At 35.4% G+C, this 22,122-nt stretch overlaps 7 protein-coding genes across 23 annotated transcripts; 4 read left to right on the top strand and 3 right to left on the bottom strand.

The window, feature by feature from the left end:
* The first annotated feature begins 134 nt into the window (after positions 1 to 134).
* On the top strand, positions 135 to 4,963 carry LOC107267791. Of its 4 annotated transcripts, XM_015739892.2 has the most exons (4): positions 137 to 409; positions 589 to 652; positions 729 to 1,053; positions 2,407 to 4,963. In XM_015739892.2, the coding sequence occupies exon 4, from the start codon at positions 2,470 to 2,472 to the stop codon at positions 4,486 to 4,488; it is 2,019 nt and encodes a 672-aa protein (XP_015595378.1). In that variant the 5' UTR covers positions 137 to 409; positions 589 to 652; positions 729 to 1,053; positions 2,407 to 2,469; the 3' UTR covers positions 4,489 to 4,963. The 4 variants fall into 4 exon arrangements, with proteins under 4 accessions (XP_015595380.1, XP_015595378.1, XP_015595379.1 ...); XM_015739894.2 differs by having other exon boundaries at positions 135 to 409; positions 589 to 1,053; positions 2,385 to 4,963; XM_015739893.2 differs by having other exon boundaries at positions 137 to 297; positions 589 to 1,053.
* On the top strand, positions 4,795 to 9,842 carry LOC107267794 (protein male-specific lethal-3). Of its 7 annotated transcripts, XR_003059686.1 has the most exons (11): positions 4,816 to 5,443; positions 5,902 to 5,970; positions 6,109 to 6,218; positions 6,334 to 6,517; positions 6,639 to 6,824; positions 6,890 to 7,194; positions 7,284 to 7,496; positions 7,550 to 7,763; positions 7,846 to 7,930; positions 8,001 to 8,340; positions 9,059 to 9,841. XR_003059686.1 is itself a non-coding variant. In XM_025085060.1 (10 exons), the coding sequence occupies exons 2-10, from the start codon at positions 5,342 to 5,344 to the stop codon at positions 8,147 to 8,149; spliced, it is 1,542 nt and encodes a 513-aa protein (XP_024940828.1). In that variant the 5' UTR covers positions 4,795 to 4,943; positions 5,295 to 5,341; the 3' UTR covers positions 8,150 to 8,208. The 7 variants fall into 7 exon arrangements, 5 of the variants coding, with proteins under 5 accessions (XP_024940828.1, XP_015595392.1, XP_015595390.1 ...); XM_025085060.1 differs by lacking the exons at positions 7,846 to 7,930; positions 9,059 to 9,841 and having other exon boundaries at positions 4,795 to 4,943; positions 5,295 to 5,443; positions 7,567 to 7,763; positions 7,974 to 8,208; XR_003059687.1 differs by lacking the exon at positions 7,846 to 7,930 and having other exon boundaries at positions 4,798 to 5,443; positions 7,974 to 8,340; positions 9,059 to 9,842.
* Positions 9,843 to 10,066: 224 nt separating this feature from the next.
* On the top strand, positions 10,067 to 11,419 carry LOC112494358 (apidaecins type 22-like). 2 transcript variants are annotated; one of them, XM_025085086.1, is made up of 5 exons: positions 10,070 to 10,198; positions 10,504 to 10,631; positions 10,708 to 10,770; positions 10,845 to 10,907; positions 10,982 to 11,419. In XM_025085086.1, exons 2-5 carry the CDS (start codon positions 10,521 to 10,523, stop codon positions 11,021 to 11,023), a joined length of 279 nt encoding a protein of 92 aa, XP_024940854.1. In that variant the 5' UTR covers positions 10,070 to 10,198; positions 10,504 to 10,520; the 3' UTR covers positions 11,024 to 11,419. The 2 variants fall into 2 exon arrangements, with proteins under 2 accessions (XP_024940855.1, XP_024940854.1); XM_025085087.1 differs by lacking the exon at positions 10,845 to 10,907 and having other exon boundaries at positions 10,067 to 10,198.
* Positions 11,124 to 12,893, bottom strand: LOC107267799. The gene is made up of 3 exons (XM_015739915.2): positions 12,311 to 12,893; positions 11,927 to 12,229; positions 11,124 to 11,842 (listed from the first exon to the last, which is right to left on the bottom strand). The coding sequence occupies exons 1-3, from the start codon at positions 12,876 to 12,878 to the stop codon at positions 11,685 to 11,687; spliced, it is 1,029 nt and encodes a 342-aa protein (XP_015595401.2). The 5' UTR covers positions 12,879 to 12,893; the 3' UTR covers positions 11,124 to 11,684.
* Positions 12,894 to 12,973: 80 nt separating this feature from the next.
* LOC107267801 (40S ribosomal protein S9) lies at positions 12,974 to 14,782 on the bottom strand. Of its 3 annotated transcripts, none has more exons than XR_001537681.2 (5): positions 14,634 to 14,782; positions 14,149 to 14,387; positions 13,764 to 13,950; positions 13,299 to 13,515; positions 12,976 to 13,192 (listed from the first exon to the last, which is right to left on the bottom strand). XR_001537681.2 is itself a non-coding variant. In XM_015739918.2 (4 exons), the coding sequence occupies exons 2-4, from the start codon at positions 14,369 to 14,371 to the stop codon at positions 13,021 to 13,023; spliced, it is 582 nt and encodes a 193-aa protein (XP_015595404.1). In that variant the 5' UTR covers positions 14,372 to 14,387; positions 14,634 to 14,782; the 3' UTR covers positions 12,974 to 13,020. The 3 variants fall into 3 exon arrangements, 1 of the variants encoding a protein (XP_015595404.1); XR_001537680.2 differs by having other exon boundaries at positions 13,030 to 13,192; positions 13,316 to 13,515; XM_015739918.2 differs by lacking the exon at positions 13,299 to 13,515 and having other exon boundaries at positions 12,974 to 13,192.
* A 153-nt stretch (positions 14,783 to 14,935) lies between these two features.
* LOC107267798 (mitochondrial glycine transporter) lies at positions 14,936 to 17,938 on the top strand. 3 transcript variants are annotated; one of them, XM_015739914.2, is made up of 8 exons: positions 15,438 to 15,572; positions 15,741 to 15,742; positions 16,323 to 16,444; positions 16,570 to 16,654; positions 16,742 to 16,921; positions 16,997 to 17,171; positions 17,286 to 17,545; positions 17,625 to 17,938. In XM_015739914.2, exons 3-8 carry the CDS (start codon positions 16,425 to 16,427, stop codon positions 17,649 to 17,651), a joined length of 747 nt encoding a protein of 248 aa, XP_015595400.1. In that variant the 5' UTR covers positions 15,438 to 15,572; positions 15,741 to 15,742; positions 16,323 to 16,424; the 3' UTR covers positions 17,652 to 17,938. The 3 variants fall into 3 exon arrangements, with proteins under 3 accessions (XP_015595398.1, XP_015595400.1, XP_015595399.1); XM_015739912.2 differs by lacking the exon at positions 15,741 to 15,742 and having other exon boundaries at positions 14,936 to 15,572; XM_015739913.2 differs by lacking the exon at positions 15,438 to 15,572 and having other exon boundaries at positions 15,585 to 15,742.
* A 222-nt stretch (positions 17,939 to 18,160) lies between these two features.
* Positions 18,161 to 22,017, bottom strand: LOC107267796 (luc7-like protein 3). 3 transcript variants are annotated; one of them, XR_003059689.1, is made up of 8 exons: positions 21,503 to 22,017; positions 21,064 to 21,312; positions 20,779 to 20,985; positions 20,533 to 20,694; positions 20,235 to 20,446; positions 20,072 to 20,163; positions 19,046 to 19,991; positions 18,161 to 18,335 (listed from the first exon to the last, which is right to left on the bottom strand). XR_003059689.1 is itself a non-coding variant. In XM_025085072.1 (8 exons), the coding sequence occupies exons 1-7, from the start codon at positions 21,605 to 21,607 to the stop codon at positions 19,918 to 19,920; spliced, it is 1,101 nt and encodes a 366-aa protein (XP_024940840.1). In that variant the 5' UTR covers positions 21,608 to 22,017; the 3' UTR covers positions 18,161 to 18,335; positions 19,905 to 19,917. The 3 variants fall into 3 exon arrangements, 2 of the variants coding, with proteins under 2 accessions (XP_024940840.1, XP_015595397.1); XM_025085072.1 differs by having other exon boundaries at positions 19,905 to 19,991; XM_015739911.2 differs by having other exon boundaries at positions 19,881 to 19,991; positions 21,503 to 22,016.
* Positions 22,018 to 22,122: the final 105 nt, after the last annotated feature.

Below are 22,122 nucleotides of genomic sequence, written 5' to 3'. Positions count from 1 at the left end.
TCTACTGTGTAATTACGTAAGATTATAGTAATATTATTTAAGTCTTTAATCAAGGAGAACTCTAATTGCATACTTCCGCCAATGCTGTAGCTTGCAGAATATTAACGAATGCATTTATAATAATCACCGTATAGCTGCACTATTTTCTGTCAGTAACGTTCGAACTGCTTTATGTGCTATGTGCTACTACAAAATTGATCAATACTATCTGATTAAATACAGAGATTACAATACATGATCGTAAAGTACATTTAAATGACTTGAAATTGTCGAATTATTTCTTCATATCTCCCCCAAGTAATTGTTATTAAGTAAACGTCGTTAGAACAAATTATCATTTAAATTATTAATAGCAATCTCTAATGGTTACTTGATGTGAAATAAATAATATTAATTTTCTTTTTATAAGGTGAGTCCGATTAAAATTAACCATTCGCGATCGATACTTATCAGAAACTCATTATCTGGAACTGAATCTAACAATAAGAATGAATTTGATTATTATTTACATTAAAACGTTAATTTATTAAATTATACATATCTAATTTCATCATATCGATCTTATATCAAATTCATCCGGACTTACAGATCCGCCATGTAAACGCCGTGAAAATGTCAACCCGATAAACAGAAAACGACGTTCATCAAGGAAGTACTGCTAAAGAGAATTAATTATACAATAAAGTCACAACAAAATTTTATTCACAGGCACTCTCTTTTTCTTTTAGGTCCTTGTCCTTTGATTTGCTTTTTTTATGATAAGTGCATTTATTTTTATATCAGCATCTTGATGAACGTTGTACGAATTTTTGTATCTTGCAATTATCAGTGGCCGTTACGACATAAATGCGTCTTTCTGAAATAAATACTTACAAATAGTGATGTGATATTCTGCTTTATCTTTTTTCTTGATTTGATTTATTTCTTGGTTGAGGACGAGTGTCACACCAGACTATATTCGCAATAATAGTAGTGATTTTCAGAACATATATTTATTAGTCGAGAATCCCGCCAAGGATCATCAACGACGAAAAGGACGAACTCACCCGCATGGTCAGTACCTGATTAATTATAGCAAAAGAAATTAGTAAGAATGTTAGCAGTAATCTTGTGAAATATCGATATTCATTTTTGATTTTTAACATTCTTTTATAAGCACGCTGTTATTAGTCTGGTCCATTGATAAGAATATTATTGAACAGTAAGCTTTGCGTGTACATAATAATATGATGCGAGGATAATCTCTACTGTAAAATTTACACATAGAATAATAAAAGTGTTCTGTTAAAACCTGCATCTTCGCAAAGGACAGTTTGTCAATTATTCTCCAGGATTAGTGTAAAATAGAGGTTAATTTTTGTGACAGGTCAGTTGTAACAAACATGGCCGATGCTATATGTTGTCCGCATTATTTGAATTCAGGTAGTTATAGCGCTTCACACTAGTCAAATCAGTGCTAAATTTTTAATAACGTTTTTACAATTTCTAGTGGTCTAATTAACAGTTCCGAGGAGTTACTCACGTAATAGCATTAGTTCTTAATATATAAGTACATTCGCAGCCGTGATTCGAATAGAAAATCAAATATTATATCCAAATGTTCGATGTCATATTTTGTCGTGCAGTTTTTTTTTTTTAAAGAATGAACTATAATAACAGTCCTATTATGACGAGCAATATCTGATTTGGATTATTGGGAAATCTTTAATCGATTGACCATCGAGATTTTGTATAAAATTAGTTGTTCAAAAATTACAGCCACTTGTATGCCTGATATTAGGTTAGGATAGGTAATTAAACGGTTGTATCTTTTGAGCTACTAATATTATCTAAAGTCTAGATCGCCAATCGATTAAGAATCTTCCAATAATCAAAATGAGATATTGCTCGGCATAATTGGACTATTATTATGGTTTATTCTTTTAAAAAACTGCACGAAAAAACATAACATCGGAGATTTACATATATCAGTCGGCTTTCTGTTTGAATTATGGCTGTGAATGTATTTATATATTGAGAACTAATTCTGATACGTGAGTAATTCCTCGGAACTATTAATTAAACCACCAGAAATTGTAAAAACGTTATTAAAAATTTAGCACTGATTTGACTAGTGTGAAGCAGTATAGCTACCTTAAATAATTAACAAAAAACTTCAGAACGTGCTCAGGAATCATGAATTTAACAAAAGACTTTTTAGTGGTTCTCAAATTACCTGTATGTGTTAACGCGCGAAAAATGAAACTCACGAACAATTGGTAATTCGAGCTGTAGATGAGCAATTAGCTATTAACTATAAATCGCAGAGACGCGGCAGGTACTGAAGTCCTAATGTTTTCATCCTTTGGATATTAGAATTATTTAATGTTATAATAAAGATTCAGTTTCACTTTTCTATGCTTCTAGGTAAATACAGTGTCAGGTCGAGAAGATAAAACTGTAACGATCACGTAACGCAGATCATTCACAATGTTACCACACTTCGTAAATAAATCCGACGTCCACAAATGGGTGAAGAAACTATGGATTGATAGCGCGCGTCAACATTTATCAGATTTAGGAGTAAATCCAGAAGGAACGATCCAAATTTTGAAGGATCGCCTAATCCGATGTATCGTACGTACTTACTTCGATGCGGACGTGCTTTGGGAACTAGAGGACGAGGAGGATTCAGGAAGCAATAGTAATTTCCCGGGAAAATACTTTTTGAAAGAACCAAAAAATCCGCCGAAAAGATTCAAGAGATGTACATCAGAACCTGAACTAGCCAGTTTCAGAGAAGACATGCTTAATCTAGTGGACGGTCATAAGATTGCAGCAATTCCCATGGAGGAATCTGAGACTTTAACAACGGAAGATTCATGTTCCCAGAATAGAGACAATCATGAGGATGCCAAAGAATCATCTCTCCTAGCGGACATACCCCGAAGTAGTTCTTCACTAGTTACCATGCATATGCCCTTCATTCAGCATAAGGAAACAGTAATTCCTCATAATAATACTTTGCGCAACGAAAAAGACGGCGAACATCGCCGGGAAGAAGTTGCAACTTTTCAGGATGGAGATAAAATCTCCAGCCGCACAAAAAACTCGAGAGAAAATTATCCCACGTACCCTCCTCGTCACAATAAGTCCACCCATGACGACAAACAGAGGCAATTCATTTCCTTTTGGGGTAGGAAACGTTTTAGAAATAAAAATAACAGTACTTACGAAAACCTACATGATCGGAGTGAAGACTGTTCATATGACAGGTACAGAAGCTGCAAGATTAGTCGTGCCGATTATGACAGCTCCCAAGGTAACGGACGATACAGAAGCGAGGAAGGAAAAGAAGAATTTCGCTTCCGAAATAGATCAATGGATAATGAACACAAGGAGACTTCGCGTAGAACTCAGAATCAAGGCCACGAAGACATGATTAACAATCCGATAGATCGTGCAAGCAACTATAGCGATTCAGGAAGCGATCGTGATCATTCAGATTATCCTGGAGGTGTCAATGATCATATAAAGTCAAATCCTAACCTTCCTGACTATGCTAGGGATATAAAAGAGAATAGCAACGAGGTGTACAAACATGACTGTTGGAAGAGTGACCAACGAAAATTATCTGCTTTTAAATCGCGGTTTAACAGAGGTGATGAAGTCGACGTTTGCATAAATATAAAGAAGGAGGATGTGTCTCAGGATGTAGAACACGACGTGGGAGTGTCTCAGGATAATTTCGATACGCTTGATTCAGTGCCACAGATCATACAGGATAATCAGCTTGAAACAGCATCAAACCCATGCTGCATGCATGCAGCTTATCTTCGAAGTATTCAAGAGTACAGCCAGCATTGTTGTGATGGTCCATCAATCATCTTTATTAATCGTAAAGTTACTACTGATTGCACGGATTTGATGGTATTAGAAAATATGGCAGTCAAGCTGGCTAAGAAATGGCAGATCAAATTCACAGGTCAAGATGGATGCACTGTGCAGGAATTTATCCAGAAGGTAAACATGCATCGCAAAGGCACATCAATCACGGATGATGAGTTGTTGAAGGTTTTACCTTCGTGGTTGGAAGGTCGAGCAGCACAATGGTGGAATATAACGCATCATCGATGGAGAAATTGGTCAGAGTTTTTAACCGATTTTGAGACCATGTACGCTGGTCCTATTTATCAGCAGCGGGTTCGAGAAGAGTTGCGCTTGCGGACGCAAGGGCCTAAAGAATCCTTGATGGATTATCTGATATCTGTGCAAAACATTATGTCACATTTGAGACCGCAGCTGTCTGAAAGAGAGAAGTTGGATCTGATAATGGATAATCTTCATCCGGATATGTACCCTTACTTCTCGCCAAAGCCATTTCGGAGTATGGAGGAGGTCCAAGAGCAGATGATGGTGATTGACGCCAGGAGGGCTCGTGCACGTTATTATCGCGTACCACCATTGCCACAGGATTCCTTGTTTCCGGAGAATGCGTACCAGAGATAAACTTCACGTGGGAAGAAGCACCGCAAGTCTATTTAGGATTCTGATATTAGATTGACGAGTTGCCGAAAATATTTTTTGAGTAGGTCGTGGACTTAGGTGGAAAATTACCAATTTTTTAAAAATTCTATGAACTTTTTTTTTTGAGTTGATAACAAACTTTCGAATATTGCAAGAGAATATATTAAGGAAGTATACGTGCGAAGAAATAGAGTATACAGAAATTAATATTGGATCAAATCTAAAAAACTTATTATTAATATTAGTTATTCATCTGCTGGTATTTTGTGTCAATTAATCGTAGATCTATAATTATAACCCCTGACATTTGCGTCTAATGGCCAATTTCTTCACTTTCGGATAAAATTCATCCTCCGGATAAATCCCCAGTTATCCAGTCATTTTCAAGTTTCAGAAGTTTATCCGCAGGTGAAGAAATTGGCCATAAACATATTAAGGTAATCATATTTTTTTTTTTTTTTAGAAAAATGAGCAAATGCATGAGGTTATAATTATTAATGTGTTAGTGTCAGTTTTATGTTGGTGGTTGGTGCATCCTTTTCTATATCAACCTTGTCCCCCTCTTCGGGGACTTGCAAGTGCTGCCTCTTATGACAAATTCCTCAACTTCTAGTATTCTTAAGTATTTCCCTCCATAGTTTTTTGAACTCTATAATTTTTCTAACTTGCTGATATAATTAAAATTAATATATGCACTTAGCGCACGTTTTATAGCACTCTACAGAAATGATCTCTAGATGCAATATATTGATACCTCTAAGTTTATTCATTTTGCAACATAATTTCAGCAAGCATCAATCTTCCATGTAATGATGTTCTATGCTTAAATGCGAAAATGGTTTCTACGCGTGGCCCTAAGTTTAAATTTTGTGATGGCGAAAAGGTTTTATGTTATGAACCGGACCCAACAAAGGCTAAAGTACTTTATGATTCAAAGGTAAAAAGAAAATTTTGTTTCATGTAACGTCTATTACACTTTTTTTAGTTTGCCGGTTGAACAATGTTGTTTACATAACCTGAAACGTCAATCTATCTTTTGTATACAAAGAGAATGTATGATTTTTCTTTAATTTTAGAATTCTTTATTTTTCATAAGTAGAACCGGTTTGGCTGATACATTTTTGTTCTGTTACAAACATGTATATTTATTTAATAAGAAGTTATTATATTCAGAAACAAAGGAGTATAATTAGTTCACTATCATCTATTATGTGCAGTAGATTCAAACAGTATAAAATGTTATTTGTTCTTTTTATTTTATTTCTATGTATTATGTAAAGTAAAATTATTATTGTCATGCAAATTATGTAGTTTTAAAATAAATTGTCCTTAAGATTTTATGTATTTGTACTTGAATATTGTTTAATAATTATATTCACTTTATACATTTTCTAGGTTTTAGATGTAATTGTCAATAAAGATCAAAGAGGTCGAAAAGCTGTTGAATATTTGATACATTTTCAAGTAAGTTCAGTTCTGCTATTTAATTGTATAGCAATTAGGATACTTTTTGATACACCGTTATAAATCACTCTTTGATGTCTGTTTGTGAGCCAAAGTTTATTGTTATTTTCTACTAATATTAAAATTTGTATATGGCAGGGGTGGAACTCATCATGGGATCGTTGTGTAACTGAAGAGTATGTTTTGAAAGACACCGAAGAAAATCGACAGTTGCAAAGAGATCTTGCACAGAAAGCTCAACTTCAATTGTAAAATTTATATTATTGCCATAGTATATTTTATACTATCGACACATATTCATATTTTTGAAGATATTGTAAAATATATTTAAGGCTGGGATCAATCATTTAATTTTTTTCATAGAGGTGCATATTTATACCGAAGAGAACGCAAAAAGAGAAGTCACAAGTCGTCATCAGAACGCTTAACAGGATCAGGAACGGAGCCGAGACGGAGAGCTAGAAGCGGTGGAAGCCGTGCTACCTCAGCAACAACTGGATCATCAGAAGATGGTAGTTCAGGACAACACGACGATTATGACACTGAGGTAAAAGAATTTGATGTATATTTTAGCGTTGCTCGCAGTGCGTAAAGGGAACAGGATTTCATGTAAATTCTGTATACAAGCTCATTAAAGTTTAAGATATAATTAAGTTTCTCTATAATAGGAAGCTATCACGGAAGAAGACAGCGAGAGCAGCTCTGAATATATTGAAGATACAAGTGACGATGATGAAAGCGGTGGAGGAAGTCAATCTGGCGCAAGTAATAGACCTGGTGTAGACCTAGACATAGGTGCTACGCTGAAGCGCATTCTGGATCAAGATTTCGACTTAATTACACAAAAGAATAAAGTACATGCCAATAAATATGAATCTTGTCTAAATGCAGTTAAAAATTTATCACACATTACTTTTAGCTTGCAGTATTACCTGCACAACCTACAGTGGCGAACATCCTGGAGTCTTGGGTACAACATTTTACTACAACGCAACTAACAAATATTCCGGAGAAGCCACAAAGAAACAAGTCGAATAACACTGTTGAGAAAACTGTGAATGATGTTAACATTTGTCGAGAAGTCGCCGACGGCTTGCGAATATATTTCGACTTTACATTACGGGATCTTTTATTGTATCGACAAGAGAGAGAACAGTACTGTACATTGAAGTCCTCGTTTCAGTATAGTGAAAGTGCTTGTCCCGTAAAAGAAGAGCCTGTTGAGTAAGACGTTGTTTAAATATTAGACTGCATTTGGTTCATTTATAATATCCATCGATTAACAAGTAACCACAATTATTGTTCTTCGCTAGGAATTCAGATGTTGTGATTAAGGAGGAACTTGAAGATGCTGAATATGCTCACTTACCTCCATTTCGTGAACAGGAATCAGAAATCGAAAATTCGTCCAAGCCGCTTACTTATGTTAAACGCAGATTGCGTTCCTGTAGAGTAAGTTCAGTCGACGAAGGAAGGCAACTGAGATCTTACGAAGACGTCAAACAGGAACCAGGAAATTTGTCAAGGTATCTTCTTATTGTCTGAATGACTTTTTTTTATATTAAATATCAGTTTACAGTCACTTGACACTTTCAGTAGTATGGCCAGTACAAGTTCTCGTTGCTCAAGTCCACGTGGTGTTACTTTGCGAATGCCTGTTATACCTTCGGCACAGATTGGAGCTCTGCTTCAGCAATCGAATAGTTGGCGACTGATGCCAGATGCTGCGAAACGAGCTAATCCTCCATTACCATCATCTTACTACGGTGCCATTCATCTTACCAGACTCTTTGGTATGTTAGTCACTTTGTGTAGAAATAACTTAGTCAGGTTTTCGAAGTCTGTATTAAAAAGTGACATCTCTTTTGCTTTTAGTCAAATTACCAGACTTATTACAATGCACCGATATATCAGACAAAAAGCTAAAAATATTGTTGAAACATTTGGATATGTTCTTAAGGTAACATAAAACGTTCATACTATCTTTAAAATTTGCTTTATAGTTGTCATGGGGATTACTAAATTTACAGCTATATGGAAATGCATCGAGAATGGTTTGGAGAACAATTTTATATGCAAGTGGAGAATCATCCACTGCCACAACCAACGAGTCCTTGAAGAAAGTGTAAGACAAGATTATATATATATTTTTCCACTTAGTAATTTATCTAAAGAATAATGCATACTTAACTAGGAAATATAAAGCAATTCTTCAATTAAAAATGTACAATTAGAAAAGTCTAATAGTTAGTTTTTGAAAACAACAACTAATAGTCTCCTGGTCCAGTCCTTGCCCTCATCCAGCGTTACAAAGAATTTCTTCCATTTCTTTAAAGCACATCTTGTGGACATCAACGTCTTCTTCATTTGGTAAGCATACGTGTACATTTCTACACACATTAATAGACATAGACTGTTTCATAATATTGCTATATCATAACTTGTAAGCGGCTGTTAACTTAAACATTGATCTTACTAAAATAAAAAAAATACAATGCAACGTAAAGAGAACATGAGACATAACAGACGTGTTTTCAAATAATGAAAATTATGATAAGCATTAATACAGTGGGAATCCCCTGTATATTTATATTGATATGTAAACGTAAGAAATATTTCTATGTTAAAAATGCGTTTTTACTACTATGCAAAATTATTATTTTAGCACTAGGAACCTAATATGAAAAAACACATTACATACTATATATATTTAGTATATAAAGGGGAATTGACGGATAGTCAGTATAGATTCAAATTTAAAAGGCTTGCTTATTAAGAAGATAAAAATGCTAAATTTAACGTAATCACCCTGATGTTTGTATCCTTAATGTAATTTCATCGATTCAGAAAGTATTTTCAGGCATTCTTAATTGTAAGATATTGATATTCTACAGATAATGCAATATCATCATAATACGTGGCGCATTGCTAAGATCTATGTATATCATTTTTGGATATAAGGCAGGAGATACGTCATTTTGATTAATAATTAGTTCATTACAAATTAGTTAAACAACCGCTCATTCACCTAATACCTCCATAACTACATATAAATCAGTATTACCTACTTCAATAGTTTTTTACCTAGGCTGATGACCTGGATGTTATTAACCAAGGAAGAGCTAAGGATAAAAAGTATATTAATAAGCTTTGAATAGTACTTGAAAAGAAAAGAAACGATTATTTCCGCAAAGGAACAACAGATTTTAAAGAAGTCAACAATGAAAAGGAACAGAACAGAAAAGAAAAAAGACCAGAACCAATGCAATGTAAGTGAAGTAAATCTAGAATGCAGGAGACAAAAGGTTCAAAAGGATAATTATGAGAAAAGCCGCATGTTGAATCTTGCAATTTGCTTCCTCCTAATCGTAAGTAGTGTACAAAGTCCCTACATGAGAAAGCATTTTCATTTTTTTTAAATCTTTGGCTTCCTCATGGATTTCCACCAAATCTTATACCCAACAACTTTGCACGGTGATTTATATGAATCGACGAAATTGAGCATGGCAAGTGAAATACTATTGAATCGGTTGAAATTGAAAACTCAAAAACTTGAATTGTATGCAGAAACAGATCCGTTTTACCGATATACGCCAAATTTGATACATATCACGGCTGAATGATATTCTATACTTTTAGAAAGTTAGAGTTCAATCGGTGAAAGTTGACGGGAGTTATATTGAAAAATTTGATTTTTCGAAAAATTCAAAATATCATAAAATCAAAACTTCTCGATGGATTCAATACCAACCAACCTTAGATACAAATCTTTTAGTCAAGAACTATGTAGGCCAGTATCACAAAATTTGCGACTGCTAGAGTGATAACGATCTTTTTTGGAGGATTTGAAAACGATTATGTGAACGTAATTGACAAACTCTTTTGTTTTATGGAGCCACTTGAATATATTTATTATAATTATATTAATGTTAAAGTTCAATGCGCCAATAGGCAAGTTGAATGAAGTGAATTTGAAGCACTCATTATATTTCAGGTCAGTCGATTGTCAGGTCACTGTGGCTCGACCGTAATCCCACTCCTATGCTCAACACGTATTTGCACATAAAAAATGAGCGGTGGTTCCCCGAGATTCGCGCTTGCTCTTAATTCTGAGAATTGCAGATAAATAAAATATTTTGCAAGCGATTAACGTATAATATATAAAGGAGATTTTGCAGGCAAAATGTAATCTATTGCTTCGAGGTCTTCCAACGAAAAGCAACTCTTGGTAAGCATACCTCTGGAGTGAACAGTTATTTACTTAATAAGAGATATTTTCGCATGATATTGTGAAATGGCGAGATGATTATAAAGAATTTTTAAAAAGTATTAGTAAAATTGTAATTATTATTCATTCTCGTTGAAGCTAATCAGATATTAGCGCCCAAATTGCTCTTAAGAAAATTCTTTATGAAGTCAAATGTAATTGAAAATGAGATTTTAGAATTATTTGCTAATCTACCTTAGTTGCTGCTGAAATCGTTAATGAATTTGTATATATAAATATTCAATTGTATTTATAATTGTGTACAGACAGAAAAGAAAAAAAGATGAAGAAGTTTGTTGCGTGTTTGGCCATTTTCGTGGTCTACGCGACTATTGCTTCAGCCGATCCGAATCGTCCAAGACCACAGCAAGTTCCACCTAGGCCACCTCACCCTGTAAGGATAAAAAAGAAAAATTGTAAAAAGCTTTTTGATTATAATTGTTTTATATACTATTTGTATTCTATTCAAGCGTCTACGTCGTGAAGCTGATCCTGGAGTAAGAACCTCTCTTCCCAAACCCACCCCTCATCCGGTAAGATTAAGAAGGAAAATTTAATTAAATTTTTGATTAAGATTGCTTTATGTGATATTCGTATTTTATTCAAGCGCATACGTCGTGAAGCTGATCCTGGAGTAAGGACCTCTCTTCCCAAACCCACCCCTCACCCGGTAGGACTAAGAAAGAAAAATTATTTCATTTTTTTAGTATAATTGTTTTATATAATATTTGTATTCCATTTCAGCGCATACGTCGTGAAGCAGATGCTGAAGTAAGAACCATCTAACAAGCCAACATTTTCTGCGGAACCTACTACGTCTGCATCAGTAATTCATAGCAGAAGCACATATTGGAGTCTTTTCTACATCGAAATCTATGCTGATTGATTTGTCCCATGGCGAAGAGTTTTATAACAATCATTCGTCGATGACAGATCATTTCGGTTGAACATCCAGTGTTGAGGCCAAAGAAGCTACGCAGAAGACACAGCAATCCTTTATCAAAGAAAATAATCCAAGTCAATGTTCGAAAGTTCAATCTAAAGTAAAAATCACTACTCAGAGTATATCCCGAATCTTTTAGCGCCATTTTAAAAATTTGACGTCTTTAGAGATTAATTCTATACATGATTCAAAGAATTCTCAATAAATATAAGTTGCTTTTGATGTTACTTATAATACAACTATTGTTTTAATTCTATTGCGATCCCGTAATCATCAAATCCTTAGAACATCCTACAGTTCCTTAATCGTTTATTTATAAAGAGAATACCTATTTCCATTCCTATTCTATTAAATACCATACGAAGATAACGTTATGAAAAAATGATTGTTTTTTTCTGTCAGTGAAAATCTCGTTGATATCAACGAGATGTACTTTAACTGTGCATGAATAAATATAATATTAGATAACTGTGCGAGATATTTTCTACAAATAACTGTGCATTATTAATTTTGATTGACCTGAAGACTAGCGTGAATCATAAAGTCGCAGGTCACTTTCATCGACAACAGGAGCACCAAATAGTCAGCTATCTTGCAGATGAACATCGCAGACTTAATAGTTTGCTTACAAAGCCGTATGAAGGTCATACTTAGTATTGAAGCTGGTGTTTAAAAAAAAGAAAAGCGAATCACACTCGATAAATATATTACCAAACTTTACAATTCATCATTGGTACATCTCGTACTTGATAAAGGAATCTCGCAAATAAAGGCACGCGGATAACGACATGTCACGTCATCCATTCCTCCGTCTATGAGCAAAACAGCACAATTTTGGTGACCGCCCCGGTTATCTGGGACATTGGACCATTTACAGGTCCACTTAGTATAACCCGCAGCTTCCAGTGACTCTCCAGTAATAGTCATCCAATCAGTTTCCTCGAACCAATTGTGTACACCTATATAGGCATCTTCTATATTTCCATTGTTTTTCATTAGCTGAAGTAGTATTTCTTCTTCTCTTAATGAATTAATCACTGCTAAGTGAGCTGTATAATAGGGAATTATTAAAATAGCTATAAATACAATATATTATGTATATATACTTGTATGACTCTTGTAGAGCTTACCACGCTCATCGATGCAGGCTTTGCGAGCATTATTCCAGCTGAGCTTCCTCTTGTGAAGTTTGTAATAACCATTACCTTCTGTCAGAGTATAGTCATCCCTGACATTGCTTAATAGTGTTTTGCTCTGGGTGTTTTTAGTTATCGGATTAGAGTAATTGGGTATATTATTAATGTGTATGCTTCCTATACTATTATTAAAAAATAAGGCACCCAATGAAAGCACTCTGGTTTCATTATCTGCATTCAAAATGGTCTCAAGTTCACTGCTCGTATTAATCTTTGGTAATATCAATGATTCTACATCGCTATCACTGTCTACATCTATTGGTACCCCGTTGCTCCAAGAAAGAATCAAACTGGCAATTACTGCATACAGTTTCCATGGACTAGAATACATCTTTATGTAGTATGTAACACACTGGAAGAGAAAGACTTGACTGACGATCTTTCGAGGATTCTCTATTTTATAAATCATCTTATCTCTTTCAGAGGTTAAAGGTTCCACAATCTTATGAACCGTAGCACAACCTCCATATTGAGATATACCTAGTAGTGGAAATTCCACCATTTACTAGTAAGTATTTGATAAATGTCTGGGAATACCCATGATAATATATTGATTTTAAATGGCAAAGGGTAGATGAGCAAAGAAAAAACTAGTTATGAAAGTCGAACTGCGAATTTATTGAAGAAAATTGAAGATTTACATTTTAATCTTCTTCCTCTTCTTGGGCAGCGGTACCAGTTCCTTTGCGCATATTCTTCCTCTTTACGCGACCAGGTCGGCCACCGCCGAATGGCGACTTCAGGGAGAAGTCAATGTGCTTCTGTGAGTCCAGACGTACGATAAAAGATGGGATGTTCACCACCTGCTTTCGCACACTGCAATCATTGGAAAAATTTTGTTATAAATTGTAATCACGTGCTGCTTTGTCTGATAAGTTGTTTCTTCAGATAACCCTAATAGAATTTTATTTAGCGGTAATACCATAATAAGGACTGTACCGATTCCATGGACGGCTAGTGGATTGGATTTTAAGCACCACAATAGTCACGATTAAGTGATCTGTTGTGACAAAATTAACCTTCAGACGTGAAACGCTGGCAAATAACCAAACGCTTCAGTGGTCTGTATGCAATAGAATTACTGGACATGGTCAGTTCCAAATGGACGAAGGAATCAACCTGGTAAGCCATCCCGGTATCTGAAGTAAGACAGGTTGCACCGTCAAAATTGTTCGTTGTGGAATGAAGAGTGGTTAAGTGAGTTTTCAATTATAGATTTATAAATAAGTATTGTTTCCTGCTTTGAATCAGATGTGCGTGTCAGCACAGCTGGGATTAACGACAGGATTTAATCTTGCCTTAATGATTAGAAACAATCTGTTGAACTGCAGACATTTCTTGCCCAATGATTAAGGCTTAAAGTTAAGGAAAACTTATATCGGCATACCGAATGTGTCTCTGACGAATCAGAACGCGAGCATGATGGATAGACTTTGCCAGACCAAGCTTGAAGACCTGAGTCTGAAGACGCCTCTCCAAGAAATCTTCGATCTTAAGACCAAGGACGTAATCGAGCTTCATTCGATTTTCATCCAATACTCCGATCCTCACCAATCTTCGCAACAATGCATTTCCTGTAGATAGAATTTTAATTATTATCTAAGAAGAAAGCAGTGAGCCTAATACGAGTTTCAATGAACATTCAGAATATTTGTAGTCCTATCATAGAAATTCAGACAAGAGGTGTCAGATATTATATTAATTGAGTATCATCACATTAATTTAATAACTTTATAAATAGATCTATTTCTACTTTGAAAAAATTAACACACCTTCGAAAAGACGCTTTGGGTCTTTCTCCTCCAACGTGAGCAGCTCACGAGCAGCTTTACGGATTTTGGCCAGGGTGTATTTCACCCTCCATACTTCACGCTTGTTACGCAGACCATATTCACCAATAATCCGTAACTCCTGATCAAGACGAGCCTTCTCATAAGGTCTCCTGGGTGTCACGTAGGTCTTCGAAAAGACTGACGGTATTCTACCGTTAACCATGATTATTGAACGTTACCTACAAATAACCATTCCTTAATATGAAATGAGCCTACACAAATATTAACGCAAGCACGAAGTATTCGATAGAAACAGTACACATCAATTGCGGTTATACACGTGGCGGATTCAGATAGATGGTTATTTCTTCAAAGTAAAACGAATAAGACGAAAAAAACATGCTATATATTTGAGTAAATAAGAAATTAAGTTGGCAGTCTGATTAACAATATTAAGGGATTATTTAATTAGAATTACTACTTACGTCTTGCTCTCACAAGTGCAACGTCCGAAGACCATCAAAGTCGCAAGCGAAATGGCCGAGAATAACGCGTCTTCCGGGAATGGAGCTACTAGGAAGATCGTTGCGCCATGCAGTAGTAAAGCGAACTATTTTTAACGGGATTTAGGATAGTTCGTAGAAAAGAGGATAGATGGCAGCATTATCGTTCTTGGTTGACGAACCAAATGCGTCATGTTGTTTTGACTCTATTTTGCTTTGATAATATCAGTTACCAGTTATGTACTTCATTATGCTCCTTTGAAATAGTATGTGGAAAGACACTTTGACCTTACTTAAAAATTAATCAATGCGATGACAGTTTGATTTTTCAGATTAAATTATGTTTACCACTGACGTATGTGTACAGTCGTTACGTCACAAATATGACCTGAGCGGCGGACACAAACATTCCCGAGTCGCAGAGACCAAATTGTGGTTATTGATAAGCAGATTAGTAACCTTTCCTTTTACTGATTGAAACAATTGGTGTGGTTCAATGATTCTAGTAGATTGTCTTCAACTTGTTAAGCTTTAATAGTTATTATGTAGAGCGTGCTAAAAGTTTTTATAAGCACAATTAGCTGTCAAGTATTTCTAAACATATTTTTTAAGGACAATGCTGTGCAATTTTTTTATCCACTGTAATTTTGTTATAATAGGCTGTACGTTATGTCAATTAAGATAGAACGGCAGTATAAATCTGTAAATTTGGGATTAAATTTTAACACTGTCCTTGACATACAATTTTAAAAACTTTCTTTAAGGGAGCTTCTACGATGCATTACATTTCAATTATTAAAATGGAAACTGTATCTCATGAAGTCACGTTTTCATCACGTTTAATTTTTTGTTTGGATATGAACTGATATGGAGGGTCACTCCACTGACCCCAAATGTGGTGAAATGGAGATAAATGGGGATGTAAGTAACTGTTATATGTCAAGTACGCTCAGTATTCTATTGAATAGCAAGAAAGACTCCTGGTTAAATCTTTCGCTTTGTTCTATTCACTCAACGAATCGTTGCCAATACCTTTTTTTACTTTCCAATACTTTCATTAAACTTTCATCACAATGGACGCTTTGACAGCAGTAAGTAACAAATTTTGAACATATCTTACATAAAGATGTAACATTGCTTTCTTCTTCGAACAGAATTATCAAAATAGAACAATCTTCAGTTATTGTTTGATGAATCTAATGTTTAATTATTCATTCTGTTTAATATCTAATTTGTCTATTTAGAGGCTCTAATTCTAATATAATTTTGTTTGCATATCCAAGAGTATGCACATTGAAAAATGTATCTCGCTAAGATAAACTAATGAATACATTAATTTCACAGTCACATAAATTTTTGAATCAAATAAAAGCTTGTACTCTTATCAGAATAACTCCATAAAATTAATCGCTCCAATGATCCGCGAGACTTGTACCTCTGAGATAAAAGTTGTCATGACCTCTTCGGATTAGATTAGAGAATAACTCACGTGAGTCAACTCGTGCAATGATATCATGCTTCAAGCATACATCACGCTCTCTGTTTGATAGAAAAATTATAATACACGAGTTGTACCAGAAAAAATAAGATTAATCACGCGACTTCTCATTTACTTCAATGACTCTCTGAAAAAAAAGTCATCGAAGACTCATAAAAATTTCATGATTTCAGTATCCCTTAGTAAAGTCCTTCATCGCAGGCTCCTTCTCTGGTACATTCTCCACAATACTGTTTCAACCTCTGGACTTGGTGAAAACTAGGCTCCAAAGTAGAATGAATAACACTCACACTGGGTAAGAAAGTATCATCATTAACCATCAGTGTGAAAAAATGTCAGAATTACATGCTCTGTCATTGAACAATAACAGCCATCACAGACTACAAGTAATTAATTCTTTATCTTTTTTTTCCATCATAGAGCCTACAGATGTAGTATGCTGACGACAGTCATTCAGATCGTACAAAAGGACAATGTTTTTGGCCTATGGCGAGGCATAACGCCGGTACGTAAGAAAAGCAACTTTTTCAGTGAATAAAGAAAATAATTAACATACAAATGACGTTGGTTAATGATCTTTAACATTATACAGTCGATAACCAGAGTGGTACCAGGAGTAGGACTGTACTTTTCCTCTCTGCACTGGCTAAAGCATGCACTCAATTTGGAAGAGCCTCTAACAGCGCTACAGGCTGTTTCACTAGGCATTACAGCACGTACTATGTCCGGTGCTTTGCTCATACCAATAACTGTAGTGAAAACCAGATTCGAGGTAAGACTGAACTTCATTAAATCCCCCATCAATCTGTAGGTTACGATGACAAAAATTAAATGATTTTCATTGCAGAGTGGAGTTTACAAATACAAGGGAATGGGCGATGCACTGAGATTAATCTATAAGTACGAGGGTATAAAAGGTCTATCCAGTGGTTTGGCACCAACATTATTAAGGGATGCACCCTACAGTGGTCTCTATCTAATGTTTTACACTCAATTAAAAAATTCTTTCAACCCTGTAACTGGTGAGTGCATTTGATAAGTTAACGACTGATAAGAAAGCAAGACTCGTGAATCGTTTTTACGTAACAGGAAAGTGCCGCCTCTAATCTGACCTTTTGCCCTCTTGTTTTCTTCAGAGAATGGACACATGATGCTTGCGCCACAGACACATTTCGCTTGCGGAATCTTAGCGGGTGTATTTGCCTCTGTGGTGACACATCCTGCGGACGTCATTAAGACCAAAATGCAGCTTTATCCAAACGAGTACAAAAACATCCACGAGGCAATTTTTATGGTACACAGAAAACATGGACTAATTGGTTACTTCAACGGTATTGTTCCCCGTATGCTTCGAAGAACCCTAATGACAGCTATGGCTTGGACTGTTTACGAAGAGGTAAATACCGGCTAAGTTATATGTTAAAAAATATGATTTAATTTAAACAACTTTTTAATATTCTTTTTTTCTTTCTTAGATGACCAGAAACCTGGGTCTGAAATGAGACGCTGAAGTTCGTGGTATCGAGTTCATTGATCGGATCAAGTTGAATGAATTTTGTACAGTATTACGAAAAGATTTATGAGTGATTTCTGGTATTGCTTATTAATAATTACGGCATAAGGTATTATTACGATTAGGCTATATTTATTTAATTATCATTAAGCATTGTAATGCCAAAGCCTGATCGTTAATGCGTTAAATTGTGCTACTTGGCTCATATTGAAATTTCATGTATATATGTATTTTTTTGAAATGACTATAAAAACAGCGAGTACCATACTATTTTAATTTTTTTTTATTCATTGGAAATAACAATCTTTTGAATATTACAATGCAACCTAATTAAAGTGATCGTTATGTATATAGCCAGTCTAAAGTAACAATTGTTTGGATAAAATAACATTTGCGGTTTGTTGAACCATTTGAGAGAGTCTCGACTTAAAACCCGAAATGCGGTCTCGGCGGTCACCGATTTATCGCGACAAATAATTCTTGAGCGTTCGATTATTATTGGCCAGCCGTATCGATCTTACGACCGATCCAGCATCGTATAAAACGCGTTCCTCAATTTCGAATTTGTTTTTTTTTCTGTAAGATTATGCAAAATCTTTACCTTAAGATTACAATAAGCGGCGTGTACGTATCTACTCCGTCTTATAGTCACATCCCTCCGCTTCTCTTGACTCTGAAAATAGACAATGGACAATTTAACACTGGAGTATACGTCGGTGCTCGCGGAACAACATAAGCTCTTCCGCATCCGTTGAACACTTTTCTAATAAACATTAGAAATTATTAGTTGGACAGCTTCAACCTTGGGAATCACCGTATGCTAACCTAATCAATTAATCACCTACTACCTTTATCCCATCCCATATAACATAGTACAGAATATTACACAAGTTTCTATATTTCTTTTGTTTTTGCTCACGTATTATTCCTACAAACAATCAAGAAAGGACAGCCAAGAATCTTCTTCCAATATAGTATATCATATATATGAAGCTAGCGTATGATGCATCGATGGGCATGTTTGTATAGATGTAAAAATCCACAAGAAATACTGTATTCAATAAATATAGTAATGCTGTTTTTGTTTTGTTTCATATGATTTCTAACAGAGACCAATATAAAAATAGTGACTGGTGATCTTGCATATGACCATCATAGTTCTCAGAATGGAACTTGTTTGCTTCTTTCTTTGTACAATCAATAACTGGGAAAAAGGAAATGTAATTGGCGGGTATTTATTTTTGTTATTCGCATACGAAGCACAAGAACGCGAGTTATACGTAGCTTTGAATAATATTATTTTTCTCACAATTGTTTTAATCCGTTTCAAAAATCTCTCCTAATAAGTAGGACATGTTGCTATTATCATTCCGACATAAATACCTCATAAATGCGTAGCAGAAGCTAGGATTGTATAGTCACAGTCACACAGGGCACTGTCGTGGCAGGTCTACGGTAGTAGGCACTGATTCCTCCACACTATCACTAATTTCTTTTTGACAAAAAGAACTTTCCTGTCGTTGGAATTATATAATGGTTTACCGTGTTTTAAGCCTACGAAGATATTACACCGATCAAAGCAAGTATAGGTATACCTTCTCCCATCTTGCTCTACGGACAATATCTTTAAGTTACTAAGCGTTAGAGTAAATGTAACTTGTCTGGCACGCTGGCACGAGTAACATGTGTCCCTTGAACATATCAATATAACAATGCTATTATATCAACGTATACATATGAATGTAACATATGTATATATTGAAATAATTGCATTGTTTAGAAAAGAAGTTTCTTTTTGATACTTCAGCATGAACATATCTTTCATTGAACAGTTTTCTTATTACGAATTTACCCTCCGATGTGTATAAAGACAAATCATTGCCTGCATTGCTGTTTTCCTGTCTTGCAAACCCTCCCACCCATTGATTGTAAAGAGATACTTTTCTTTTTTAATATCTGAATAATCGAATGCTGGCTATAGAATCACTGAAAATCTATACTACTTCTATCCCTTAAGGAAAAGAATTGTTTCTTAATGCTTGAACAAAGGTCTGAGATGTTATACCTATTGAAAAGTCACCTAATGAGAATCTGAAAGTGTCTTCCGTCGCGTACCACAGTAAATTATCATGTAAATTACGTGCGACTTTATAAAACTCACCTGATAAAGAATCTGTATAGTAATTGAGACGTTAAAAGTTTATTCTTTAGTGCATACCTGGCTCACTTCTCACTCACTAACCAATCAAGAGTAGTTACTTGTGACTTCGGCTTCTAGACCGTTGGCGACGACGGCTATGGTGACTGGAGCTTCGGTGATCACGATTAACTGAAAGAAAAAATGGCCTTGGTGTAGATTTTAGGATATAGAAGATATATCTAGAAACATCGTTTACGAGAGGAGCTTACCCTTATCCCTGGCATGTCGCCGATGGCCGTCTTCCTCTCTATGTCGGTCGTGTCTTTCTCGCGATCTGCTTTTACTTCGATGTCCGGAATTTCTAATGATAATTATAAGAAATTGTTATGATTTATTTCGTTGTTTATTATTTTTTTCGTATTAGAAATTTACCTGTAACTTGCTGATTCGTGCCTAGGTTTTTCTTCGTCGGTACGTCTACGACGCTTATCTCTTTCACGTTCACGATCTCTGTCTCTGTCCCGCTCTCTGTCACGATCTCTCTCTTGTCGACGTCTTTCTATTTCCTCATTCGCACGTGCTCTCTGTTTTCTGTCTTCATCTCTTTTCTGTTCTTTCTCATCCCTTGCCTTCTCTCGTTTGTTCTGTAAATTGCAGTTACTTGTTTGTAACTCTTATGTTTGTGCATACTGGATGGGTTGTTCGGTTTAAATTGTTCGGAAGGACTTACCATAATTTCTTGCAGAGCACTTTTCAGCCTGGCATATCCAACGTGTTGTTTTCCCATTAAATGATCATCTATGCGCTGTTGAGCATCACCGACAATGAGGAATGCACCACATACGTCACAGACTTCCATTTGTTTTTCTTGAGCTGCTGCTAATTCAGCAGTCTAATAGATAATTATTATACAGTTATTTTATAGAGTAGATCGAGAAGTATGCAGAGGATCTTTCCTTCTTATTCTTTAACTTACCTGATTATAGTGACTGTTATCATTGGATTTTCGTAATGTTTCACGTTCTTCTTTCAGTTGATCACAGAGACGCATCAACCCTTGTGCTTGTTCAACATTTCCTTGTATACCACTTTGTTCGGCCTCTTCCACTAACTTATTAATTTTTTCTGTTAGCAGAGCAATCTGTTCTTCGTTGCGCTGAGTCTGTGCTGGTGTTAGAGTAGGCTAAAATATTATAAAAGTTGATGTTAATGTGTACCATGCTTTGATCTGACTATGAATAAGTGTGTATAATGAAATTACTGCTTCGGTTCTTCCAATCAGTGCTAGTCGTTGTTTTCCCTTTATGATCTTACGCTCAACCTCATTAAGCATACTTTGGCAAAACCGTATAAATTCATCCTCGTACTGTTGCTTCCTATAGGAATAGGGTGCTTTTTCGAAGAGATCCCTAGCTTCATCATCATGTACCCTGGAGCAAGCTCCCAAATCCGCTCTCGTATTAACGAATAGATCATGAGGGCAAAATTTTACGAGATATAACTTGCAAAACTGTAAAAAGACAAAAATAGTACATGATTTTCAGTAAAAAGAAACATTATTGTCGATCATCATACTGGGATTTTGTAGTCCGAATAAATTCAAAGACGCGCGTCATAAATAAACGTGTTTCTCAAAAGAAGTGAACATGTCATTAAAGAAAGATATATCGTCATAAAGGATTATAAGAAATGTAACATACCTCAGGATCCTCCCAGTTTAATTCTTTCGGCTTTTCATTGGGTAGAACATTCCTATTTCTTCCCATAAGCTCATCGAGCAACGCAGCAGCAGCGGCAGCAGCCATTTTTCCGCAACGCCTTTTGGTTATGAGTCCCGCCTAGTAGAAGGGCTCCTCGCCGATTCTTATTTTATTAATTCTTAAGATGTACTACAGCTTCACAACTTCATTTGCTTCGTCTGCCACTACACTGCTTCTTAATATTTTACTGGATATTTCGACCTTCTCACGTTTTAAGGATACAGACACCGCTAACACAATCACTCGTTTAACTTCGCCAATTTTCGTTCCTCTTCGTCACCCTCTTCTTCTTCTTTCTCGACACAACGTAAACCTTATATGTATGAATAACTCGTGCGCAACTCACTATTCATTCATAATCAGAACGATACAGAAAATATACATATATTCCGGCTTGTTAGAAGGCACGCCGAAAGTTGTTTCCACAATTCATGTTAATCAGCGCCCACTACCGATTATGTTGTGAGAATTATTCACCGCCATTACTCCATTATTTCAAACCTTCAATAAGCACAAAACCATCAGTTTTAATAACAGGAATTTGCAGTACGACTTTTTAT

The sequence above is a fragment of the Cephus cinctus genome, unplaced genomic scaffold (genome assembly GCF_000341935.2).
Source record: "Cephus cinctus unplaced genomic scaffold, Ccin1 Ccin1_scaffold0457, whole genome shotgun sequence".
NCBI classification, from domain to species: Eukaryota; Metazoa; Arthropoda; class Insecta; order Hymenoptera; family Cephidae; genus Cephus; species Cephus cinctus.
Note: the sequence above shows the minus strand (reverse complement) of the source record. Positions and strands in the feature narration are given on the sequence as shown.

Excerpts from the sequence above, each read along its gene's own strand:
- LOC112494358 (XM_025085086.1), top strand. The coding sequence starts at position 10,521 with ATGAAGAAGTTTGTTGCGTGTTTGGCCATTTTCGTGGTCTACGCGACT. Across the intron at positions 10,771-10,844 it reads CCAAACCCACCCCTCATCCG|CGCATACGTCGTGAAGCTGA; the intron begins GTAAGATTAAGA and ends ATTTTATTCAAG. Across the intron at positions 10,908-10,981 it reads CCAAACCCACCCCTCACCCG|CGCATACGTCGTGAAGCAGA; the intron begins GTAGGACTAAGA and ends ATTCCATTTCAG.
- LOC107267799 (XM_015739915.2), bottom strand. The coding sequence starts at position 12,878 with ATGGTGGAATTTCCACTACTAGGTATATCTCAATATGGAGGTTGTGCT. Across the intron at positions 12,230-12,310 it reads AGCCTGCATCGATGAGCGTG|CTCACTTAGCAGTGATTAAT; the intron begins GTAAGCTCTACA and ends CCTATTATACAG. Across the intron at positions 11,843-11,926 it reads TTGCGAGATTCCTTTATCAA|CTTCAATACTAAGTATGACC; the intron begins GTACGAGATGTA and ends TTTAAACACCAG.
- LOC107267796 (XM_025085072.1), bottom strand. The coding sequence starts at position 21,607 with ATGGCTGCTGCCGCTGCTGCTGCGTTGCTCGATGAGCTTATGGGAAGA. Across the intron at positions 21,313-21,502 it reads TAAACTGGGAGGATCCTGAG|TTTTGCAAGTTATATCTCGT; the intron begins GTATGTTACATT and ends GTCTTTTTACAG. Across the intron at positions 20,986-21,063 it reads TGATTGGAAGAACCGAAGCA|CCTACTCTAACACCAGCACA; the intron begins GTAATTTCATTA and ends ATAATATTTTAG.
- LOC107267794 (XM_025085060.1), top strand. The coding sequence starts at position 5,342 with ATGGTTTCTACGCGTGGCCCTAAGTTTAAATTTTGTGATGGCGAAAAG. Across the intron at positions 7,497-7,566 it reads GAACCAGGAAATTTGTCAAG|TAGTATGGCCAGTACAAGTT; the intron begins GTATCTTCTTAT and ends TGACACTTTCAG. Across the intron at positions 7,764-7,973 it reads TCATCTTACCAGACTCTTTG|TTGTCATGGGGATTACTAAA; the intron begins GTATGTTAGTCA and ends TTTGCTTTATAG.
- LOC107267801 (XM_015739918.2), bottom strand. The coding sequence starts at position 14,371 with ATGGTTAACGGTAGAATACCGTCAGTCTTTTCGAAGACCTACGTGACA. Across the intron at positions 13,951-14,148 it reads CCCAAAGCGTCTTTTCGAAG|GAAATGCATTGTTGCGAAGA; the intron begins GTGTGTTAATTT and ends TTCTATCTACAG. Across the intron at positions 13,193-13,763 it reads ATTCGTCAGAGACACATTCG|TGTGCGAAAGCAGGTGGTGA; the intron begins GTATGCCGATAT and ends CAATGATTGCAG.
- LOC107267798 (XM_015739912.2), top strand. The coding sequence starts at position 15,519 with ATGGAGGGTCACTCCACTGACCCCAAATGTGGTGAAATGGAGATAAAT. Across the intron at positions 16,445-16,569 it reads ATGAATAACACTCACACTGG|AGCCTACAGATGTAGTATGC; the intron begins GTAAGAAAGTAT and ends TTTCCATCATAG. Across the intron at positions 17,546-17,624 it reads CTTGGACTGTTTACGAAGAG|ATGACCAGAAACCTGGGTCT; the intron begins GTAAATACCGGC and ends TTTCTTTCTTAG.
- LOC107267791 (XM_015739894.2), top strand. The coding sequence starts at position 2,470 with ATGTTACCACACTTCGTAAATAAATCCGACGTCCACAAATGGGTGAAG.